This window comes from Panthera uncia (genome assembly GCF_023721935.1).
Source record: "Panthera uncia isolate 11264 chromosome B3 unlocalized genomic scaffold, Puncia_PCG_1.0 HiC_scaffold_1, whole genome shotgun sequence".
Classification (NCBI taxonomy): Eukaryota; Metazoa; Chordata; class Mammalia; order Carnivora; family Felidae; genus Panthera; species Panthera uncia.
In genome coordinates, this window is record NW_026057582.1 from 3,476,024 (window position 1) to 3,487,869 (window position 11,846).

General features: G+C 59.5%; 1 protein-coding gene across 1 annotated transcript; it reads right to left on the reverse strand.

The window, feature by feature from the left end:
* Nucleotides 1–9,374: 9,374 nt before the first annotated feature.
* DIO3 (iodothyronine deiodinase 3) lies at nucleotides 9,375–11,460 on the reverse strand. Its single transcript, XM_049612137.1, has one exon. The coding sequence runs from the start codon at nucleotides 11,356–11,358 to the stop codon at nucleotides 10,435–10,437; it is 924 nt and encodes a 307-aa protein (XP_049468094.1). The 5' UTR covers nucleotides 11,359–11,460; the 3' UTR covers nucleotides 9,375–10,434.
* Between the last annotated feature and the right edge of the window lie 386 nt (nucleotides 11,461–11,846).

Sequence of the window (11,846 nt, forward strand, 5' to 3'; positions counted from 1 at the left end):
GAATGGTGGGAGCCTGTGTCCCCTCTCCTCCCGCAGGCAGACGGGCAGACTTCTGTGACCTCTTGGACCAGCAGAGTTTGTGGAGCGATGCTCTATAACTCCCCAGAGTCATGAAGACGCCATGCACTTCTGTCTTACTCTCCTGGGGTGCACGCTTTTGGAGCCCAGCTGACATAATGTGATGAGGCCCACATCACATGGAGGGGCCCCATCTAGATATTTCAGCCACCGTTCCTGGAAGTCCTCTGCTGGCAGCTGGCCGCTGTCACCAGAAAGAGGAGGAGGGAAGCTTTTGAGTTGCCCCGGCCCCAGCCCCCATCTGGCTGCTTCTGCCTGAGAGACCCTGGGTGAGAACCACCCCGCGGAGCCCAGTCAGCCTCCAGAACGGTGAGCAGTGATGAGGATGTTATCATTTTTAAGCCCTCAGGTTTTGGGGTGATCCTACGGATGAGTGAAACACTCACCTTGTTCTTCTTCGCAACATTTTTTTACCATTCAAAGCCGATTTGCTGATTATTACCACTCAAAGTGTATCTCTTTATTACTGTTGTCCCCCCACCTGACTGTGCACTCCTCCCGGGCAGGACGTGGCTGGTTCTGTCCCCGGGGAGCAGGAGTCATGGCTGGCTCATTTCAGGCCCGGAATAAATATCTGTCAAAGGAAAAAGTGGATGCACAATGTGTCCTCCAATTCTTTCATGTGGGTGCAGGGATAAAGCTCCAGGACCCTCTGGGGCTTTTGTGTGGAGTCCCGCTGGGTTTACAGACCAATCTGGGGAGAACGGCAGTATGCACATTCCTGCACCCAACAGGAACGTTTCCGGGGGTGAGCCTTCCCTGGAACCCCAGTGCAGTCCATTTAAGATGGTGCTTAGCAGGGTGCCCGGGGGGCTCAGTCAGTCAAGCGCCTGACTTCGGCTCAGGTTATGGTATCACAGTCCTTGAGTTCGAGCCCTGCGTTGGGCTCTGTGCTGACAGATCGGAGCTTGGATTCTGCTTGATTCTGTGTCTCCCTCTCTCTCTCTGCCCCTCCCCCAGTCGTACCTCTCTCTCAAAAATAAATAATAAACATTACACATTTTTTTTTTAATTTTTTTTTCAACGTTTTTTATTTATTTTTGGGACAGAGAGAGACAGAGCATGAACGGGGGAGGGGCAGAGAGAGAGGGAGACACAGAATCGGAAACGGGCTCCAGGCTCCGAGCCATCGGCCCAGAGCCCGACGTGGGGCTCGAACTCACGGACCGCGAGATCGTGACCTGGCTGAAGTCGGACGCTTAACCGACTGTGCCACCCAGGCGCCCCAACATTACACATTTTTTAAAAAAAGATGATGCTTTGCAGTTTCTAGTTCTGCAATGTCTGTGGGGGAGGATGGGTCCCCACTCCAGACTGCTGTGTGGGGTGGGGTGCAAACACAGGTGGGGGGCGTTGGAGAGAAATTGAGTGCTTTCTCTGGGAAAGGGGTCATGGGGATTCAGGGAGCTCAGGTAGCCCCAGAGCCGGGTGATTGGGTCCAGCCATCCTGAGGGCAGGGCTGGGGGTGAGGGGAGGAAGCTCAGGCCAGGGAGGGCAGGGCTGTGGCCGGGGCAGGGCTGGAGCCCCGCCTCTTCCTTCCGGTGATCAGGGCACCACCAGGGACAGCTACCCTGGACCGAGACTTGTCTCCTACCCTCCCTACCCACCCAGTGGCGCTTTCCTGCCTCTCCCCAGGGCCTGCAAGGTAAAGCAGCTCCACATAGGACCTTCTAACCTCCCCTCTCATCCCTGCCTGACCCCTCCCGGGCCTCAAGGACTTGACTGCTGTTGCCCAAACTTGCCAGGATGTTCTCGCAGCCAAGGCTCAGCACACGTCATTCTTTCCGTCCCTGGGGCTCTTCCCACCTGAGCTTCCAATCTTTCATCGTACACCTCCTCCAGGAAGCCCTCCCTTGGGTTCCCCAAATCCCAGGCCTTCTGCATTGTTGATTTCTGTCTCTCCAAGGAGCCCGGTTGCTCTGTTAGGATGGGACCAGTTCTTCTTGGTGCTTCATACAGGCCTGGTGGGTACTGGGGGCTCAGTGAGGGTCTGGAGAGTGAAGTCACACACGTGTCTTCCACACTCACACACTCGCTCGCATGCAAACACACATCTGTACTGCATCCCCGGCTGAACCGTGAGTTGTGCCGTTCCTTGGCCTTCATGCGTGTACCTTCCCCTTCCTGGCACCTTCCACCCCCTCCCTATGCCCTCACTCTGCCTCTGGCCACAGACTGCCTGAGCCAGCAGAGCCCTGGGGTGCTGTGACCATGGGCATCCACCTGCCATCTTCCCAGCATCCGGCCCGGGGCAAGCAAACGGCCAGTAAGGGGTGGCCACTCTAGAGCAGAGCCATGTGCAGTGGGAAGAACCAAGGGCGCGGCTTTGAGGCTGAAGGCGTGTGTCCTGGGGACACTAGCTCACACCCCTGAGCTTGGCTCTCCTCCCAGGAGGAGTGGGAGCAGCCAGAGCGTGGCCCGCTCTGTGGACGGACGCGAGGGGCGGACCCCACTCCCCAGACTCGAAGCAGGCGCGTGCCTGAGGGCACGGGGACGCGCGTGCCGTGTGCAGGCCCGGACCGACGGCCAGGGAGGCCTCCTGGGTGTGCATCTGGGGCCGGTGTCTGGTCCCCTCACCTGAAGGCCCCCACGCTGGATATGACGCTCTGCTGTCGCGGTCTTGAAATTCTGGAGCATTTTTGTCTTGCGTTGCGTTTCGTGAGGTTGGCCGGGACACTGGAGGGTGCGTGTGAGCGGAGCAGGTGGGGTGGAGGCTCCGTGAGACTCGGGGCGATTCGAGGTACACGCGTCTGGAGGCGTCGGCCACATGCCCCCAAAGCCTGGCACCGCGGAAAGGGAAAGATGGGGTGCCCCGTGGCTCCTTTTCTCGTGGTGCCTCTTTTCTCACCGGCAAACTGACGGCCGAGAACGTTGGGAAAGTGTGCACGTGCCAAGAACGGAACGAAAGACACGGTGGCGTGAACCCCCTGCGTCATATGCACCGCCCTGGGCGGGGGGTGGGAGGCACACGCGGGGACAAGCCACGAAAGGCAAGCTGTGATGTCAGCCGCTCCAGTGTGGATCCAAAGGCCAATGCTACTGACTCGTGGTGGCTAATTTTATGTGTCAGCCTGACTGGGCCGTGGGGGGCCCAGAGTTTTAGTCAAACATTATTCTGGGTGTGTCTGTGGGTGGGGGGGTCTCCAGATGAGACGAACGTTTGCATGGATCGACAGTATGGAGCAGATTGCCCTGCCTGATGTGGGTGGGCCTCGTCGGATCCGTTGAAGGCCTGGGTTGCACGAAGGCTGAGGAAGGGAGAGTCTGCTCTCTGTCTGGCCGCTGTGGGGCCGGGCCATCAGTCTTGTGCCTTCAGACCCGGAGCCAGACAGGACCCTATGCCGTTGGCGCTCCGGGGTCTCGGGCCTTTGTCACTTGGACTGAAACTTACATCGATGGCTCTCCTGGATCTGCGGCTTGCCGACGGCCAGTCTTAGACTTCTCAGCTTCCATAACCACGAGAGCCAGTGCCTTAAAGTAAATCTCTCTGTGTCCTACTGGCTCTGTTTCCCCAGAGAACCCAGACTAATACAGAATTTAAAATGTTAATTTCGCTTTGTTTATAATGCCATTAAATAGGAAAGAAATGCCACGGCAAGTTGAGGTACCATGAAAGAAAGTAAAAAGCTGTCTATTTTGCACCTTTCACGGCGCTTTCCCCTGTTCTTGGACAAGGGGCCCTGCAAATCATCAGCTGGTTCGGCTGGTGGTCATTCCCCCTTTGCTCCTGGCCTGCCCACCCACCATGCTCAGGACTGTCAGATTTAATGTTTGTTTTTGACGGTGAGACAGTGTGAGTCGGGGAGGGGCAGACAGAGAGGGAGGCACCGAATCCGAAGCAGGCTCCAGGCTCCGAGCTGGACACAGGGCTCGAACCCACGAGCTGTGAGATCATGACCTGAGCCCAAGTCAGAAGCTTAGCTGACTGAGCCCCCCAGGTGCCCCAGGACTGTCAGATTTCAAAATGAACAAACAATTAAATCTGAATTTCAGATAAACAACGAATAAAAAAAAATATCTTTCTAAGTATATCCCATGCAACTTTTGGGACATAGTTATACTAAAAATCATTTGTTGCTTACCTGAAATTCAAAGTTAATGGGGTGCCTTGTGTTTTGCTCAGCAACCCTGCCCCCCCTTTCTCCTCCCAAATGTCTCTCATGTCAACACCGCCCTGGCGCTCTTACCTCCCACCCCCGGACATGGCCCAGGGCGCATCATCTCCAGCCAGAACCTCTGCCTGCCCTGGCCTCCCTGCCTCCAGGTTTCTACTTGCCACAGCCACTCTTTTTGCTGTTTTTAGTTTTATTTTTCTGTCATAAGAGCAATACACATTCACTACAGAAAAATCACAGGCTACAGACAAGCAACAAGAAGAAAGTAAGAAAACACTCATAATCCCACCCACACAAAGACAGCTACTGTGAATTCCTCGGGGTAGATTTTTCTAGAGCTGCCTGTGTGTGTGTCTTTGCAGATATTAAAAAAGATCACACACAACTCACTGCCCAACTCAGACCCACCGTCCTCTAAGCTGTGTTTTCATGTCACCACAGAGGGTGGACCTGGTCTGTGCTGGGGAAATCTCAAGCTCCCTGAGTCCTTCTGGCCACTGCCAGGGATGGTGTGCAGCCTGATGTGAACCCCTCCTCATTCTAGGGTCAGAGAGGCCTGTGGTCAAGGCCGCTTGCTAGTCCGTGCCCTTGGGCATCAGCTTGCTAGAGTTGCCATGTCAACATACCACAGACTGGGGGGCTTAGATAACAGAGATTTAGTTCTTCACAGTTCTGGAAGCTGCAAATCAGAGATCAAGGTGTCAGTGGACCTGCTTTCTCCTGAGGCCTCTTTCTTTGGTGTGTAGATGGCCACCTTCTTCTCCCTGTGTCCTCACACCGTCGTCCCTCAGTGTGGCTGTGTCTTCATCTCCTCTTCTCTGAAGGACACCAGTCATACTGGATCACGGCCCACTCCAATGACTTCATCCTAACCTAAGCGCCTCTTTAAAGATCCTATCTCCAAATAAGGTCGCATTCTGAGGTACTAAGGACTTGGACATATGAACTTTGAAGAAGGACGCAATTCAGTCCATAACACCTTGGCCCGGCTGACTCCGACCATGTCAAGCCTCAGTGTGTTCGTCAATGAAATGGGGCTAATAATTATATTCATCTAAGAGGGATGTTAGGACGATCAAATTGAATAATCCCAATACAGCACTTTGCCCAGTGCCTGGCCCCTAGAGCAAATACTCAGCTGTCACTGCCTACTATTTCACATGTGGGTAGCCCCAGGGTTGGGGACATCACTTCTCTGCAGAGAGGTGTCTGCAGAGTGGAAGGTGGAGGCCATGGCCCTCTGGGTACCTCCCTCCCTCTGTGCCCACTAGTTCATCTCCTTCAGGTAGATGCCTAGAAGACAGCTCAAAGGTCAGAGGCAGATGCCAGCCTGACTCTTGAAAGTGCCCAGTACCCTCTGTCAGTGGCGGATGGACTGGACGGTGGGCCCATCCCCCATCCCCAGGCACCCGCCGCCCCTCCCCCCAGGCCCCCTGCCTTCTTGTCTGAGGCTCATCCCTGAGCCTCCGCAGAGACGCCAAGCTGGTGGCCTAGGCTCCCAAGGTGGCCCCAACCCTCCTCGCTGCCCCTCCTCCACCACACCACACTCTGCTTTGCAGCCACACCGGGGACTTCTTGCTTCCCGAACACAAGGTACCCTTTCTGGCCCCCATGACTTCTGCATCAAGGATGCCCTTCCTTCCGTGTTTTCCTGGTGCCGTTCAAGACTTACTTATTGACATGAAAAGAGGGGTGCCTGGAAAGAGGGGTACCGGGAGTCCAAAGTTAATGTCCGGCTACAAAAGGATAATCCGGCTCTTGCGATTAACATACATATTTACAAATGCGGGGGGTGGGGTGGGGTGGGGGCAGCCAGAGGCGTTTCCTGGATGAGGCACTTGTGCCTTCAAGGGGCCAATGAGACCTTCTCTAGGAACTCTTTCAACGTCTCTCCTCCCTCGCCCTGTGCCATGTTGCTAAGGGGACTGCAGACCTCAGAAACACTAAGTGTGAGCACGAGGGTGATGGCAAGAGAACAACGGCCGGCTCACCCCCTCCTCCCCAGGAATCCAGCATTCCTTGAGGGCAGAGTGCCTCCTGAGGAGGGGGTGGGGGCTCAGGTATCCGTGGATCTGGCACAAATTAGAGCGCAGGCACAGAGCTGCTTGGACTAGATGTACCGATGGGTGAAGAGTGGTGCTGGGTAGGACTGGCAGGAGAAAGGTGTGTGAGGGTGGCGGGGGCGGTCATCAAACACCGAGCATCGTGATCCTGATTATGGAGCCCGTATCTGGGAATGTGCTCATACACCGTTGTCCGTAGGCGAAGTGGAGTCTGGAAGGAATCATGCCCAGCAGTTCACAGGGGCTATTTTCCCCGATGAGGCAGGAGGGAACCTTGAGGTGTTAGCTTTCAAACATTTCCAAACACTTCTGATCCCTCCTTCAGGAGAAATACATTTCACATTAGCTACCCCTTGAAACAGAAGTTTCCCAAACGGAGGTTACCCTGGGTGAACTGTTTGCTCGTAGTCACACTGTATTTATTCGATCTCAGTTCTTCAAAACGCTTGACTTGATCTGCTCAGTTGATTTCCTGACCTGGGGGCTGGGTCCTGACTTGCAGTTTGAAAACTCCTGCTCTCAGTGAGGCTTGTCTTTCTCTGCTCAACCTCCTTCTCTTTAAAATTTAATACTGAGAATGGATTTATGTATTATCTTCCTATTTTTTTACTTAAAAATAGAGAAGAGAGAGCACTGGGAAGACACAAAACAATAAAACCAAGTAGACTTTCTAGAAGGCAGTGCGGCAAAATATAGCAAACCAGACATCTTTAAAGATGTGCGTGTTTTGACGAAGCAATGTCGCCGTAAGGAATGTGCTGGTGGGCTAAGTCGTGTGGGGCTGTGTGCACGCGCAGCTCACCCCCATTTTTGCTTATAATAATGAAACCTCCCTCACACATGAAGGGCCCTGGAGCCATCCCTGGCTGTCCATCTGATGATGTGGCAGTGGGCACGGTTCAAGGCTTATTTATTGGCATGGAAAGAGGGGTGCCTGGAAAGAGGGGTACCGGGAGTCCAAAGTTAACGTCAGGCTACAAAAGCATAATCCGGCTCTTGTGATTAACATACATATTTACAAATGCGGGGGGGGGGGGGGGGGGGGGGGGGGCGGTGGGGGTAGCCGGAGGCATGTTTCAAAGTGCTCACGCCCTGAGGTTACCTTGGGTTGGTGTTATTTTCTCCGAAATGTTCTGTTTTCCTCGATGAGCACGCACTCACATTTTATAAGAAGGAGAGATTTTTAAGGGCAGAGAGAGAGAAGAAAAGAAGAAAGGAAAGGAAGAAACGACGGAAAAGGAAAAGAGAAGGGGAAAGATGCAGGGGAGGGAGAGTGGGAGGGAGAAGAGAACGCAGAAAAGTGGGGGGAGGGGTGCCGGAATCCCCCCTGAAGCCAGGAGCCAGCCTGCCGCGCGTGGGCAGGTCCGAGCGCCCAGGGCTGGGAATTTCGGTCCGGGAAGCCGGAGGAGGCCCGGGGGGCGCAGGCACCACGGGGAAGGGGGGTCGCACAGCGCCCCCAGCTAGACAGACCCCCAAGCGGCGGGCCAGGGCCAGGAGCGGCCCCGCGGTCCCCGGCCGCCCTCCGCTGCCTCCAGGCCACTAAACCCCGACCCGGGCCGGCGCGGGCCGGGGCTCTGGGCCGGCCCTCCCCCCGTCCCTGCGGCTTGCTCCGGATTCTTGCTGGGGGTTTTGGGGTGAGAAGAAGCGCGCGGGAGGAGGGGGAGGGGAGGAGATACAGAAATTCCATCTGTGCCAATTTTTCCCTTAAAAGTTATTTTTTTCAATTTAAAAACTTTTAAAAAAAAAAAAAAAAAAAAAAAAAATCCCAGCTCAGGGTGTCAGTTCCAAAAACTTTTCACAGAGGAGCAGCGTGGGGGCTGGGCGCGGAATCCGAGGCGGCGTTGGTGGAGCGGGGGCCTCCCTCTTCCATCCCGCCTGCTGCAACCCCCCCCCCCCCCCCGGGGGCCCCCCCCCCCCCCCCAACGGGCGCGCCTCTCGCGCCCAGGCGCTCACTGACACTCCCTCCTTCCCATCCCGCGACCCGGACGGTCCTGGCCTCCCGGGCCCGGGGAAGTTCGGCTGCCCCGCTGCCCCCACTCCCGGTCTGCACTCTCGCCTCAGCGCCCTTTCTTCCGCACCCGCCCCCCGCCCCCCGTTCCGCTCCAGGTGTCGCTAGCAGAGGGAGGTGGGAGCCGCGCTAATCCCGTGCTCCCAGCGTCGCCCTCCCCCCAGGGAGCCGCAGGGGACACCGCGAGCGCCGAGACTGGGCGGGAGCGCCTGGCCGCGACTGTGCACGGAGATCGGTGCCGAGCGCCCCGGCCCCCTCCCCACCAACCCCCGTCCGGGCAACTGCCACCCTCCTCTTTCCGGAGCCTCTCGGCTCCTGCGTCTCGCTCCGCGTCTCCACTTCCCAGCCCCGAGCGCGTCGCGGGCGGTGGCGGTGAGGTCTGGCTCGAACTTGGCGAAGCGGAGGAGGAGGGGATGTCCTGGCAGGGGGCGCACCCCGCTCGGCTCCCGCCCCGCAGTAGGTGCTGCTGCTGGTGTGATGGCGTTGCTCGCCCGCCGTCCCTCCCGTCCTCCCTCCCTCCGCCAACCTACGCTTCGCTAGTAGCACCTCCCGCGGACCCCAGCAGCCGGGCGGGGATTGGAGGGTAGGGGGAGACGATGCTGCAGGTGCAGGAGGGGGGCTAGGGTGGAGCCAGGTGTGCAGAGGCGCCCAAGGTGGCCAGGAGCCAAGTCCTACCTGCTCCGTAGCCCCCTTTGTCCCCCGCACCGCCCCCTCCCCCACAGCGTCGGACGCTCGGAGAAGTTAGACGGGCGGCTGCAGGGGCAGCAGCAACTGCGCTTGTGCGGGCGCGCGCGCGGTGGCAAATAAGGACCCCTTTGCCTCTCCCGCCTCCCTCCAGGACCCCGCCCCGCTCCGCTTCTCGGTTTTTCTTCCGACCCCACCTCCCCCACCGTGGGTGTGTGCGTGCGTGCGTGCGTACACCCCTGGGCACCGCCGCAGACCCCCTTTCTCATTCCTTGCCCTCCCGCGCCCCTGCCAGCGTCGGCTCCTTCCAGCCACCCTTCCCCCCAGGGTCACTATGGGGACGCGAGGGAGAGATTTGTGTTTAATTCCTGTCGCTATTCAGAGGAAAGAAAAAAAAAAATAAATAAAGGGACCAGAGGCAACCCGAAAGCAGTTTACTTCAAGCTTTTATTACTGTAGCGTAAAAGAAGTTTATATACAGGGAGTATTTCCAGCAAAACACTCACAAATGGCCTTGGAACCAGGGGCCTCCCACCTCCTGGCCCCACAGTCAGCAGCTCTGCCTACGGACGAGGCCCTCCCTCGGGGTCCCTAGGCTCTCCCCTCATCTCTCTCGCCCTGGACTCCTCCACCCACACCCCGTTTCCCAGGCGCCCCAGCTTCTTGCTTCTTCCTGGGGCGCTGCGAACCTCGCCGGTGCCTGTCAAGCTGGCTTCCTCTGGCCCCGAAACCGTCCCCCACACGCCCTCTCTCTCCCCTTTATGGTGGCTTCCTCCCGGAAACCCGGAGTACTTTCCCTCTCTCGTATTCGGCGCTGCTGCAAGCCCCCTGCGGTTCAGAACCAGCTCGTGGTCAAGACCAGTTAGAGATAGCTCGTCATCAGCAGTGGGGCTCGTGAGCACCCCAAATGAGGGGGGGGGGAACGACCCTGCCCACCCTTCCCCATCCCAAGCCCCTACCCCCAGCCCAGGGACAAGAAATAGACACAAAAGCAGCAGGGCACCCCCTCCCTGGGAGCGACAGGTGTGGGTGCCAGGCAACTAGGGTAAGCCGCGGGCGCTGCTGGAACCCAGCTGTGCGCGAGGGTGCGCGGGCGCGGCCGAAGTCTCTTGTGTAGGGGCTGTGCTCCCGGCTGAAGGCACGCTGGCTCTTATCTCTGGGGCGGGGGCGTGAGAGAGGCAGGGGCCTCCGGGGGCGGGGGGAGGACAAGTGGGGTGGGGGTGGGGACACAGGCAAGGGTGGCGTCACGTTAGAGGCAGCCAGGCAGGTACAGGGGAGGGGCGGTCACAGCCACAGAGTCCAGGGAGGCGGGAGAGGCTTTTCGGGCGGCTTGGCTGAGGACACGGGCTCAGCCGGCCCTCCGAGGCTCGGCACGGCTGTGTCATTGGGCCCTCGGCAAACCTGACTTGGTTTGGGGCGTCTGCACGCGGGCTTCGAAGGCTCGAAGGCACCGCCCGCCAAGTTCAGCCAACGGTCCACTGATGGTTTATACTCGACGCGGCTGGCCGCCTCGCAGCTGCGCATCGTAGCGCTCCAGCCAGGTGCGCAGCTCGGACACCTGGTAGCCGTCGGGGCCACGGCCGCCCTGGTACATGATGGTGCCATTCTGGACTACGTAGAGGCGCTCGAAGTAGGCCCCGTAGGCCGAGCTGCTGGAGTTGGCCATGGTGTCGAGGACGAGAGAGCAGCTGGGCGCACCTTGCTGCAGGACCTGCGCCGCGCTGACCCGGTCCTCCAGGCTTCGGTGCTGCGGGATGCTGTAGGGCGAGTCTGTGGTGACCCAGCCGTCCGACGGGTGAGCCTCCTCGATGTAGATGATGAGGAAGTCGACGTCGCGCTGGTACTTGGTGACCAGGCGCTGGAAGGCGCTCATGCGCGCCATGAACGGTGGTCAGGTGCAGCTGCCGAAATTGAGAACCAGCGGGCGGTTTCCCCTCGCGTAGTCAAGGATGTGCTGGTTCTGGAAGCCGTTGGGCAGGACCACCTCCGAGTTGGGCGCCGGGCCGCCCTCGTGAGCCTGCTTGAAGAAGTCCAACTTCTGGCCGTGCCACACGGCCTTCAGCGACGCCAGGGTGCACAGGCGGTTGTCATCGGACACGCAGACCGGCGGGTCGTCGGGGGGCACCTCCTCGCCGTCGCTGTCAAGCTCAGCGGCGGGCTCGGGCTGACCCCGGCGGCGGCGGCGGCGGCGGCCCAGGAAATGCTTGCGGATGCACAGGAAGTCGAGGAGCCAGAGCATGAAGGCCGTGCCTAGGAAGCGCGGGAAGAGCACGAGGCACGAGGCCGTCTGGGCGCACAGCCGCAGGGAGTGAAGCAGCAGGGAGCGGAGCATGGTGGCTGCCGCCCCCGAAGCCCCCTGGGACCCGCGGCCCTCCCCCACCAGCGACCGCGGGGCGGCCCGGCGAGGCATCTGGGCCTCGGCCGTGCGGGGAGCTCGATTTATAGCCGAGGCTTCAATTGGCGGGAGACTCCACCTCCGGCCGGGGCCCGCCCCCTTGCAACTTGAGCCCGGAGGGATCACCCAGCGGCGCGGCCGAGGCCTCGGAAATCGAGGGCCGAGGGCGGGGCGGCCGGGCGGGGGGCCGGCGGGGGGCGGGGCCGGGCCCCGAGGCCAGCTCTCCGGGGGCGTGGGGGGAGGGTGGTGGTGGTGGTGGAGGTGGCGGTGGCGGCGGGGGACCCCGGTCGCGGCTGCCACCCGGGACGGGGAGCTGGACCGGGGACCCAGGCGTCCGCCGGGGAGATCCTCCGGCCAGCGCTCTAGCGCTGCGTGCGGCCTCGGTCCTGGCGGCCCGGCCCCGGCCCCGCGCCCCTGTCGCTGCGCACCTGAGCCGAGCTCCCCGGCGGCCGCCGCGCCGCGCCGGAGCTCCGGTTCGCTTCCCGCGCGCCGCCGCCAACGGC